This window comes from Entelurus aequoreus, linkage group LG27, assembly GCF_033978785.1.
Source record: "Entelurus aequoreus isolate RoL-2023_Sb linkage group LG27, RoL_Eaeq_v1.1, whole genome shotgun sequence".
Classification (NCBI taxonomy): Eukaryota; Metazoa; Chordata; class Actinopteri; order Syngnathiformes; family Syngnathidae; genus Entelurus; species Entelurus aequoreus.
Window position 1 is genome coordinate 13,793,853 of NC_084757.1, and position 12,547 is coordinate 13,806,399.

At 36.3% G+C, this 12,547-nt stretch overlaps 1 protein-coding gene across 7 annotated transcripts in view; it reads right to left on the minus strand.

Annotated features, from left to right (window-relative positions):
* Positions 1 to 12,547, minus strand: part of osbpl1a (oxysterol binding protein-like 1A) — a 176,556-nt gene that overhangs the window by 1,870 nt on the left and 162,139 nt on the right. For all 7 annotated transcript variants that reach the window (XM_062038758.1, XM_062038756.1, XM_062038757.1 and 4 more), the window contains exons 25-27: positions 12,451 to 12,547; positions 9,813 to 9,936; positions 9,623 to 9,713 (exon numbers count right to left, since the gene is read on the minus strand). The exon at positions 12,451 to 12,547 is cut by the window's right edge and continues 8 nt beyond it. In XM_062038758.1, the coding sequence (XP_061894742.1) occupies positions 9,623 to 9,713; positions 9,813 to 9,936; positions 12,451 to 12,547 (312 nt within the window). The remainder of the gene's footprint in view (positions 1 to 9,622; positions 9,714 to 9,812; positions 9,937 to 12,450) is intronic.

The window sequence follows — 12,547 nt, forward strand, 5'->3', positions numbered from 1 at the left end:
CTAACAGCAGCTCGTGTATGTGTGTGCGTTACTTTTTGAACTACAACCAGTTACCGCTTTTTAATAAAGCGATTGAGCAGCGCTTCCTCGTCTGTGTGACTCCTTCTCCACTGCGGGGCATTACAATACTTACAGCAACACAACAACGACTACTTACCCTGACGCCTAGCCGATGCTTGCCGCCAAACCCACGGATGAAGTCCTTCGTCGTGCCGTTGATCGCTGGAATGCAGGTGAGCACGGCTGTTGATGGGTTTCTATCTTCATTTGAGAACGATGTTACGCGCTAGCTCAGTAGCTAAGTGTGTCACCGATGTATTGTCTTGGAGATAAGTCACTTTAAATGTCCATTTCGCGTGCTCGACTCTCATTTTCAAGAGGATATAGTATCCGAGGTGGTTTAAAATACAAATCTGTGATTCACAATAGAAAAAGGAGAGAGTACATAGTTCTGTGAGGTCCGGTTGCTAAGTTAGCTTCAATGGCGTCGTTAGCACAGCATTGTTAACCTTCGCCAGCCATGTCCACGGTTTAATAGTATTGTTGATTTTCTATCTATCCTTCCATTAAGGGGTTTATTTATTTTGTTTCTATCTTCATTTGAGAACGATGCTATCGCGCTAGCTCAGTAGCTAAGTGTGTCACCGATGTATTGTCTTGGAGATAAAAGTCACTTTAAATGTCCATTTCGCGTGCTCGACTCTCATTTTCAAGAGGATATAGTATCCGAGGTGGTTTAAAATACAAATCCGTGATCCACAATATAAAAAGGAGAGTGTGGAATCCAATGAGCCAGCTTGTACCTAAGTTACGGTCAGAGCGAAAAAAGATACGTCAATCACTGCCTCTCAAGTCGTTCACTGTAACGTTCCTCATCTACAAATCTTTCATCCTCGCTCAAATTAATGGGGTAATCATCACTTTCTCGGTCCGAATCTCTCTCGCTCCATTGTAAACAATGGGGAATTGTGAGGAATACTAGCTCCTGTGGCGTCACGCTACTTCCGGTACAGGCAAGGCTTTTTTTTATCAGCGAGCAAAAGTTGCGAACTTTATCGTCGATTTTCTCTACTAAATCCTTTCAGCAAAAATATGGCAATATCGCGAGATGATCAAGTATGACACATAGAATGGATCTGCTATTCCCGTTTAAATAAAAAAAAATCATTTCAGTAGGCCTTTAAAATGCAATATCGGAAATTATCGGTATCGTTTTTTTTAATTATCGGTATCGTTTTTATATATATATTTTTTTATTTTCATTAAATCAACATAAAAAACACAAGATGCACTTACAATTAGTGCACTAACCCAAAAAACCTCCCTCCCCCATTCACACAAAAGGGTTGTTTCTTTCTGTTATTAATATTCTGGTTCCTACATTATATATCAATATACATCAATACAGTCTGCAAGGGATACAGTCCGTAAGCACACATGATTGCTGGTCCACTAATAGTACTAACTTTTAACAGTTAATTTTACTCATTTTCATTAATTACTAGTTTCTATGTAACTGTTTTTATATTGTTTTACTTTCTTTTTTATTCAAGAAAATGTTTTTAATTTATTTATCCTATTTTATTTTATTTATTTAAAAAAAAAGGACCTTATCTTCACCATACCTGGTTGTCCAAATTAGGCATAATAATGTGTTAATTCCACGACTGTATATATTGGTATCGGTTGATATCGGTATCGGTAATTAAGAGTTGGACAATATCGGATATCGGCAAAAAGCCATTATCGGACATCCCTACTCTTAATTATACTGGGCCGGTCCAATAAAGAACACGCCAAAATCATCACGCATTTATTTAGTTCTAAAGTGTGGTGATTTATACCGTGTACTAGTGTTGTACCTATACCAATAGTTTGGTACCGGTACCAAAAATATTTTCGATACTTTTCGGTACTTTCCTAAATAAAGGGGACCACAAAAAATTACATTATTGGCTTTATTTTAACAACAAATCTTAGGGTACATTAATCATGTTTCTTATTGCAAGTTTGTCGTTAAATAAAATAGTGAACATATGTCAAGCTTTTATTTGTTAAAATTGTGATGCTCGGGGTTTCCTGTTATTGGAAACCCCACATTTAAAATTGTAACTCGAGGTTTCTATAAGGTGTAAGCCACAATTATCAAAATTATATATTTATATATTTAAAAAAGTCTTGAAATATCTTGAGTTGCATGTTATGAGCATATGTTATGCATTAATTTAACTTTGGAAATGTAATTCCTGGTATAAACCAACCTTTGCACGGTATTCAATTTTTTTCAGTTTCACCGGTAACAAAATTATTTCGGTACTTTTCTAAATAAAGGGGACCACAAAAAAATGTTATTATTGGCTTTATTTTAACAAAAAATCTTAGGGTACATTAAACATACGTTTATTATTGCAAGTTTGTCCTTAAATAAAATAGTGAACATACTAGACAACTTGTCTTTTAGTAGTAAGTAAACAAACAAAGGCTCCTAATTTAGCTGCTGACATATGCAGTAACATATTGTGTCATTTATCTACCTATTATTTTGTCAACATTATTAAGGACAAGTGGTAGAAAATGAATTATTAATCTACTTGTTCATTTACTGTTAATATCTGCTTACTTTCTCTTTTAACATGTTCTATCTACACTTCTGTTAAAATGTAATAATCCCTTATTCTTCTGTTGTTTGATACTTTACATTAGTTTTGGATGATACCACAAATTTGGGCATCAATCCGATACCAAGTAGTTACAGGATCATACATTGGTCATATTCACAGTCCTCATGTGTCCAGGGACATATTTCCTGAGTTTATAAACATAATATACATTTTAAAAAATGAAAGAAGATTTTGTGATGCTAATCATAGTATTATCGACTAGATACACTCCTGTACTTGGTATCATTACATTAGCTGCAAGCTAGCTAGCCATGTTTTAAAGCACCTCTTCCTGAGGGCGTTTCCGTGTTATAACTTCACCTTTATCGTTAGTTTTTAAGCCAAAATGCTTCCGTTCTCCCTTTTCTGTCTACACACTGTGTCTGCTTTATTTAACATCTATATGCTCCCACTAGGACAAATCATGCAAAATAATAACATTGACCATCATTGCTATGCCGATGACACCCAAATCTATGTAGCGCTATCACCAAATGACTATCGCCCCATAGATCTTCTGTGCCAGTGCATTGAGCAAGTCAAACACTGGATGTGCCAAAATTTCCTACAACTAAATGAAGATAAAACTGAGATAATTGTTTTTGGTGCTAAAAAAGAAAGGTTTAAAGTCATCCAACACCTTCAATCACTGTCCCTGAAAACCTCAAATAAAGCCAGAAATCTTGGGGTTATTTTAGATTCTGATTTACATTTCGACAGTCACATCAAATCAGTAACAAAATCGGCCTACTATCACCTCAAAAATGTAAAAAGACTTAGAGGGCTCATGTCAGCTCAAGACTTAGAAAAACTTGTACATGCCTTTATTACCAGTAGGCTAGACTATTGTAATGGTCTCCTTGCAGGTCTTCCCAAAAAAACTGTCAGGCAGCTACAGCTTGTTCAGAACGCTGCTGCTAGAGTTCTAACAAAGACCAAAAAATGTGAGCACATTACACCAATTCTTAAATCCTTACATTGGCTCCCTGTACATCAGAGAATAGATTTCAAAATCCTCCTGCTCACATATAAATCACTACATGGTCTAGGGCCCAAGTATATCACTGATATGCTCCCACTATATACGCCCTCTAGATCACTAAGATCTTCTGAGACCAATCTGTTAGCGGTTCCAAGAGTAAACTCAAATCAAGGGAGATCATCATTCAGTCACTATGCAACACATAGCTGGAATAAACTTCCTGAAGATGTCAGACTCTCCCCAACTCTCACTACTTTTAAAACTAGACTGAAGACTTTTATGTTCACCTTAGCTTTCAGCTAAATCTTTTAATCTTTTAACTTTTAACGTCTGCACTGTTTTTATTTTTATTTTTATTGTCTGCATTTTAATTTTGCTTTTATTTTCTTTCATTTCACTTTGTTGTCTGTGAAGCACTTTGAGTCTGCCTTGTGTATGAAAAGCGCTATACAAATAAAGTTGCCTTGCCTTGCCTTGCCTTGCTTGTAAGTACTCCGTGATTGTGCGCCTTATAACTCGGTGCACCTAACGTATGGAATAATTCTGGTTTTGCTTACCGACCTCGAAGCTATTTTATTTGGTACATGGTGAAATGACAAGTGTGACCAGTAGATGGCAGTCAAACATAAGAGATACGTGTAGACTGCAATATGACTCAAGTAAACAACACCAAGATTTTATATGTTCCATTGAAAATATAGAACATTACACACAGCGCTTAAAAATCTGTCAAAATGTTTTAGTACGACTTTGGTAAGCTATGAAGCCACACCGCTTGAAGTGCTTCAACATAGGAGTATTATTATGGTGTGTGTATAAGGTAAGACATATTATCTGGCGTTTTGTTTCGCAATATTATGCAAAAGCAACCTTTCTTACCTTCTGGTACCTGCTGATCTGTATTTGGGATCTGCATAAATCCTGAAAAATTGCGCGCGTCCGCCTTTGTAGTCCGTGGCGACACCGTAGTCAATAAGCTTCTTCTTTTCCTCTATCTTCTTGTTATGGGACATTCATCCTCCACTGTTGCCATTTCTAATATAAAGTAGTGTAAAGTTCTTACTTATATCTGTCAGTAAACTCGCCATGAAAGCGCTAAAACATACCGGTGTAGTGAGTTTACATTATTCACCCAAGGAACTTTAGTTATTAGAGAGTTCCAGTTGGACGTTTTTTCACAGGACACTTGTTGTTGCTGTTTCCGGATGAGGAGATGCTGCTCCGTTATTGATTGAAGTAAAGTCTGAATGTCATTAAAACAGTTAGCGCCATCTTTTGACACTTCTTCCATTCCCATCCTTGCACGCTACACCGCTACAACAAAGATGACGGGGAGAAGATGCTGTGAAGGTTGAAGCATTAGATACCTTTTAACCTCCCGCTATTCCCGACATCTACAAAGCAATTAGCTACCGGCTGCCACCTACTGATATGGAAGAGTATTACACGGTTACTCTGCCGAGCTCTAGACAATAATTACTGCTTGGCAAAAAATATTTGTAACCCAAATAGGTGAAATTAGATAATCTCCCACGGCACACCAGACTGTACCTCGCGGCCGCGGCACAGTGGTTGAAAAACACTGTTGTAGAGCACACACCCTGCATCTAAAAGACAGTCTGCGGCTAATAGAATAGACGTTTTAATAGCTGCAATTACAGTACTAATTTGCAAAATGGCAGCTTTGGATTAAAAACGCCAACATTAAAATGTCCCCCAAAGATAAGTCCACATATTTGTTGGGGAGGCTGCTAATTCAGAGTAGTGTTGGATTCATCTGGTTGTCAAGTGGAAGAGAACATTAGCCAGGAAGACTGATGAAAATGACATTCTGTTTGCGCGCAGCACTTCTGCTTCCGTTATCATCTCCTCACCCTCTCATGCAATACGTTATCCTGCTCTTGTCCTCTTTCCTCACTCTGTCTACTCACGCTTTTTCTTTCCATTAAATCCATGTTTCAACCGCCCTTGTTTTGCACTTTAGACACTTTAGACTTTTTTTTTCAAATGACTACAATTGTAAATAATGAAACATTATTATTCTCACTTTAGATTATTGTGTCTACATCTCATACACCAGTGGTTGTTAAACTATTTTCACCAAGTACCACCTCAGAACCAACTTGGCTCTCCAAGTACCACTGTAATGACCGACATTAAAATACTGTAGCGTAGTAGGCCTAAGTGTTCATTAAAAACCAGGCAAAGGTTTTATTTAACATGATATGTTCATTATTTCCTTATTTTGCAACATTTTCTTTGTCATTTTGCAATGTTTTCTTTATTTTGCAACATTTTTCTTGTTATTTTACGTTTTCTTTATTTTGCAATATTTTGCTTTTTATTTTGCAACGTTTTCTTTATTTTAGAATTATTTTTTTTTAAATTTTGCATTGTTTTTTGTTATTTTGCAACCTTTTCTTTATTTTGCAAAATTTTCTTTGACATTTTGCAACCTTTTCTTTATTTTGCAACCTTTTTTTTATTTTGCAACCTTTTCTTTGTCATTTTGCAAGGTGTTACATGTCATTTTGCAATGTTTTCTTTGTCATTTTGCAACATTTTCCTCGTTATTTCGCAACGTTTTCCTTGTTATTTTGCAACGTTTTCTTCATTTTGCAAAATTTTTCTTATTTTGCAAGGTTTTCTTTGTTTTGCAATATTTTGCTTGTCATTTTGCAATGTTTTCTTTATTTTGCAACATTTTTCTTGTTATTTTACAACGTTTTCTTTATTTTGCAATATTTTGCAACGTTTTCTTTATTTTAGAATTTTTTTTATTTTTTATTTTGCATTGTTTTCTTTGTCATTTTGCAACCTTTTCTTTATTTTGCAAAATTTTCTTTGACATTTTGCAACCTTTTCTTTATTTTGCAACATTTTTTTTTATTTTGCAACCTTTTCTTTGTCATTTTGCAAGGTGTTGCATGTCATTTTGCAATGTTTTCTTTGTCATTTTGCAACATTTTCCTCGTTATTTCGCAACGTTTTCCTTGTTATTTTGCAACGTTTTCTTCATTTTGCAAAATTTTTCTTATTTTGCAAGGTTTTCTTTGTTTTGCAATATTTTGCTTGTCATTTTGCAATGTTTTCTTTATTTTGCAACATTTTTCTTGTTATTTTACAACGTTTTCTTTATTTTGCAATATTTTGCAACGTTTTCTTTATTTTAGAATTTTTTTTATTTTTTATTTTGCATTGTTTTCTTTGTCATTTTGCAACCTTTACTTTATTTTGCAAAATTGTATTTGACATTTTGCAACCTTTTCTTTATTTTGCAACATTTTTTTTAATTTTGCAACCTTTTCTTTGTCATTTTGCAAGGTGTTGCATGTCATTTTGCAATGTTTTCTTTGTCATTTTGCAACATTTTCCTCGTTATTTCGCAACGTTTTCCTTGTTATTTTGCAACGTTTTCTTCATTTTGCAAAATGTTTCTTATTTTGCAAGGTTTTCTTTGTTTTGCAATATTTTGCTTGTCATTTTGCAATGTTTTCTTTATTTTGCAACATTTTTCTTGTTATTTTACAACGTTTTCTTTATTTTGCAATATTTTGCAACGTTTTCTTTATTTTAGAATTTTTTTTATTTTTTATTTTGCATTGTTTTCTTTGTCATTTTGCAACCTTTTCTTTATTTTGCTAAATTTTCTTTGACATTTTGCAACCTTTTCTTTATTTTGCAACATTTTTTTTTATTTTGCAACCTTTTCTTTGTCATTTTGCAAGGTGTTGCATGTCATTTTGCAATGTTTTCTTTGTCATTTTGCAACATTTTCCTCGTTATTTCGCAACGTTTTCCTTGTTATTTTGCAACGTTTTCTTCATTTTGCAAAATTTTTCTTATTTTGCAAGGTTTTCTTTGTTTTGCAATATTTTGCTTGTCATTTTGCAATGTTTTCTTTATTTTGCAACATTTTTCTTGTTATTTTACAACGTTTTCTTTATTTTGCAATATTTTGCAACGTTTTCTTTATTTTAGAATTTTTTTTATTTTTTATTTTGCATTGTTTTCTTTGTCATTTTGCAACCTTTACTTTATTTTGCAAAATTTTATTTGACATTTTGCAACCTTTTCTTTATTTTGCAACATTTTTTTTAATTTTGCAACCTTTTCTTTGTCATTTTGCAAGGTGTTACATGTCATTTTGCAATGTTTTCTTTGTCATTTTGCAACATTTTCCTCGTTATTTCGCAACGTTTTCCTTGTTATTTTGCAACGTTTTCTTCATTTTGCAAAATGTTTCTTATTTTGCAAGGTTTTCTTTGTTTTGCAATATTTTGCTTGTCATTTTGCAATGTTTTCTTTATTTTGCAACATTTTTCTTGTTATTTTACAACGTTTTCTTTATTTTGCATTATTTTGCAACGTTTTCTTTATTTTAGAATTTTTTATATTTTTTATTTTGCATTGTTTTCTTTGTCATTTTGCAACCTTTTCTTTATTTTGCAAAATTTTCTTTGACATTTTGCAACCTTTTCTTTATTTTGCAACATTTTTTTTGATTTTGCAACCTTTTCTTTGTCATTTTGCAAGGTGTTGCATGTCATTTTGCAATGTTTTCTTTGTCATTTTGCAACATTTTCCTTGTTATTTCGCAACGCTTTCCTTGTTATTTTGCAACGTTTTCTTCATTTTGCAAAATGTTTCTCATTTTGCAAGGTTTTCTTTATTTTGCAATATTTTGCTTGTTATTTTGCAACGTTTTCTTTATTTTAGAATTTGTTTGGTGTAATTTTGCATTGTTTTCTTTGTCATTTTGCAACCTTTACTTTATTTTGCAACATTGTCTTTGACATTTTGCAACCTTTCTTTATTTTGCAATCTTTTTTTTATTTTGCAACATTTTCTTTGTCATTTTGCAACGTTTTCTTTGTCATTTTGCAACATTTTCCTTGTTATTTCGCAACATTTTCCTTGTTATTTTGCAACGTTTTCTTCATTTTGCAACATTTTTCTTATTTTGCAAGGTTTGCTTTATTTTGCAATATTTTGCTTATTATTTTGCAACATTTTCTTTATTTTACATTTTCTTTGTTATTTTGCATTGTGGCCCTGTGATGAGGTAGCGACTTGTCCAGGGTGTACCCCGCCTTTCGCCCGAATGCAGCTGAGATAGACTCCAGCATCCCCCGCGACCCCAAAAGGGACAAGCGGTAGAAAATGGATGGATATTATTGGCCACTGTAACGTTACATAGTTTGAACAGTAACACTGTGTTTGATTAAGTGATTCTTTGACGTACCACTAGATGGAGCCCACGTACCACAGTTTGACAATCACTGTCACACACAAGGGCTGTCGGTCCCGTCCATCGCTGCTTGCAGCTTTAATTTTACTTGTTTTGGAAAGTCTTGACAAGCCAAATTTTCTTATTCTATTGGCAGATAATTTTGCTTAGTTCAAATAAAATACACCTCGCTTTTGTATTTTTTTTTCTTCTTGTTTTTGAGCACTGACTTTTTGCAGTGTAGCGAGAAGGTTCTGGGTTCGATTCCCATGTCTGTGTGGACCTCGCATATGTGCTCGTCACATTTACCGGGAGATATCCAAACATTGCTATTTGTCTAGAAAAGGAATGTTTTTGATGTGCTAATCCCATTAGCTACAGGCTAAGAGGCGGGCGAGCAACGTCCTCCTGAGCTAAGCTCGCCATCTTTGAATATATTTGGCCCGAGAGCATAATCAACCTTTCCGATAAAAACTTTTATTTGAGGTAAAACTACGCTTTGTGGCGAATGTCATGGGCTCATCTGAAGACAAATGTTACTTGACATTGTCCACACACACACTCTAAATAGCAACTATTCATTATTGCTATTTTGCTTCAGAAATGATGAGGTGACATGACCTCCTCATCTGTTCAGTAACAAAGACCGCCAGCACATTTGGGCCCCAATTAAAGACTTTGCATAAATTAGCGGGCGCCTGTTAAGCGGCGAGAGGCCAGCTTGTCCGTTTTCATTACGGTGGCGCTCACCTCGTCTTCCAGTCCTCGTCCAATTTGGAGCGGCTCTTGCGAGCGGCCCTCTGCTTCTCCTCCAGTCTCTTTTTCTCTTCGCTGGCGAGGTCTGTTGGAACGATAACAATTTGTCGTCAAAGTCGCGCGTTCAGCACATATGTTTAAAAGATGACACCATTAGCGAGTCGCTGCTGTCAGGCTAAATTACCGATGTTGCCGTTCTCCATGGCGCGGACGTCGGGCCTCCATCTGCAGTCGGTGTGAGGGATGACTCCCTCCATGTCCTCGTGCAGCTCGTTCAGCTGCATGGCGAAGGACGTGAAGCTGTACATCTGCACTCAGGCGAGGAACAAAGTAAATCATGCATTGTTAAAACAGAGCCTGCACAAACTCATGACATGCAACTTTATGTACAAAACCCAAAACCACACGTTGTGTAAATGGTAAATAAAAACAAAATACAAATATTAGTAAATCCCTTTCAACCTATATTCAATTGAATAGACTGCAAAGACAAGATATTTAACGTTCCAACTGGTGAACTTTTGTTATTTTTTGCAAATATTAGCTCGTTTGGAATTTGATGCCTGCAACATGTTTCCAAAAAAAGCTGGCACGAGTGGCAAAAAAGACTGAGGAAGTTGAGGAACGCTCGTCAAACACTTATTTGGAACATCCCACAGGTGAACGGGCTAATTGGTAACAGGTGGGTGCCATGATTGGGTATAAAAGAGGCTTCAGTCATTCACAAACAAGGATGGGGGCGAGGGTCACCACTTTGTGAACAAATGCGTGAGCAAATTGTTAAGAACAACATTTCTCAACCAGCTATTGCAAGGAATTGAGGGATTTCACCATCTACGGTCCGTAATATCATCATAAGGTTGAGAGAATCTGGAGAAATCACTGCACGTAACCGGCAAATGCCTGTGAACTTCGATCCCTCAGGCGGTCCTGCTTAAAAAAAAGAGACATCAGTGTGTAAAGGATATCACCACATGGGCTCCAGAACACCTCAGAAAACCACTGTCAGTGACTACAGTTGGCCGCTACCTCTGTTTAAACTCTACGAAACAAAGCGAAAGCCATTTATCAACAACACCCAGAAACGCCGCCGGCTTCGCTGGGCCCGAACTCATTTAAGATGGACTGATACAAAGTGGGGAAGTGTTCTGTGGTCTGACGAGTCCACATTTCAAACTGGTTTGGGAAACTGTGGACATAGTGTCCTCCGCACCAAAGAGGAAAAGAACCATCCGGAGCCATTCCTTTACCACTTTTGACGTGCGTTTGGGGTCATTGTCCTGTTGGAACACCCAACTGCACCCAAGACCCAACCTCCAGGCTGATGATTTTAGCTTGGTAATCCTCCTTTTTCATTGTCCCATTTACTCTCTGTAAAGCACCAGTTCCATTGGCAGCAAAACAAGCCCAGAGCATAATACTACCACCACCATGCTTGACGGTAGGTATGGTGTACTTGGGATTAAAGGCCTCCCCTTTTCTCCTCCAAACAGATTGCTGGGTATTGTGGCCAAACAGCTCCATTTTTGTTTCATCTGACATCACATGGACAAAGATAAGACCTTCTGGAGGAAAGTTCTGTGGTCAGATGAAACAAAAATTGAGCTGTTTGGACACAATACCCAGCAATATGTTTGGAGGAGGAAAGGTGAGGCCTTTAATCCCAGGAACACCATCACTACCGTCAAGCATGGTGGTGGTAGTATTATGCTCTGGGCCTGTTTTGCTGCCAATGGAACTGGTGCTTTACAGAGAGTAAATGGGACAATGGAAAAGGAGGATTACCTCCAAATTCTTCAGGACAAGCTAAAATCCTCAGCCCGGAGGTTGGGTCTTGGGCGCAGTTTGGTGTTCCAACAGGACAATGACCCCAAACACACGTCAAAAGTGGTAAAGGAATGGCTAAATCAGGTTAGAATTAAAGCCCTTTAGAATGGCCTTCCCAAAGTCCTGACTTTGGACAATGCTGAAGAAACAAGTCCATGTCAGTAAACCAACACATTTAGCTGAACTGCACCAATTTTGTCAAGAGGAGTGGTCAAAAATTCAAGCAGAAGCTTGTGGATGGCTACCAAAAGCGCCTAATTGCAGTGAAACTTGCCAAGGGACATGTAAGCAAATATTAACATTGATGTATGTATACTTTTGACCCAGCACATTTTCAGTAGACCCATAATAAATTCATAAAAGAACCAAACTTCATGAATATTTTATTTGTGACCAACAAGTATGTGCTCCAATCACTTTATCACAAAAAAATAAGAGTTGTAGAAATGATTGGAAACTCAAGACAGCCATGACATTATGTTCTTTACAGGTGTATGTCAACTTTTGATCACTACTGTATATACACGCATACATATATGTATATTGTGTATACACACACGTATATATAAACTGATGTATATATACTGTACTTATATACATATATATATATATAAGGATATATAGAAACATACATATTTTTTATTTTGAAATGTATTAATTAGAATCAACATATTTTTTTCAGCACCCCTCATGATTATGGTTTGAAGAGGAAGTGCTTTGGAGCAAAAGCTGCTAAACAGTTGAACAGTGACCTAAATATATTTAAGCATATAAAAGAAAAATTACACTTTAATGTTATTTTAGCTCAATCTAATTAATCATGTGTGGAACGATAACGAAAAAAAAAAATATTACTATAAAATGCATGCAAAGGCATTCTCTTTCTAGTTACCTCCCCGATTAATATTTTATGTACTGGATTTTGATCCTGGACGGTAAGTCTCGTGTGTACGTCGTTATTGCCGGGCTGCACATGCACATCCATGCTGTCTGACCTGGGCTGTGTTGGCTGGCCTGGGGGCAATCCTCCACAGAAGCTGGCTGCCGGGTATCATCTCTACGCTGTCGCTGGCTGGCGAAGGAACATCATCA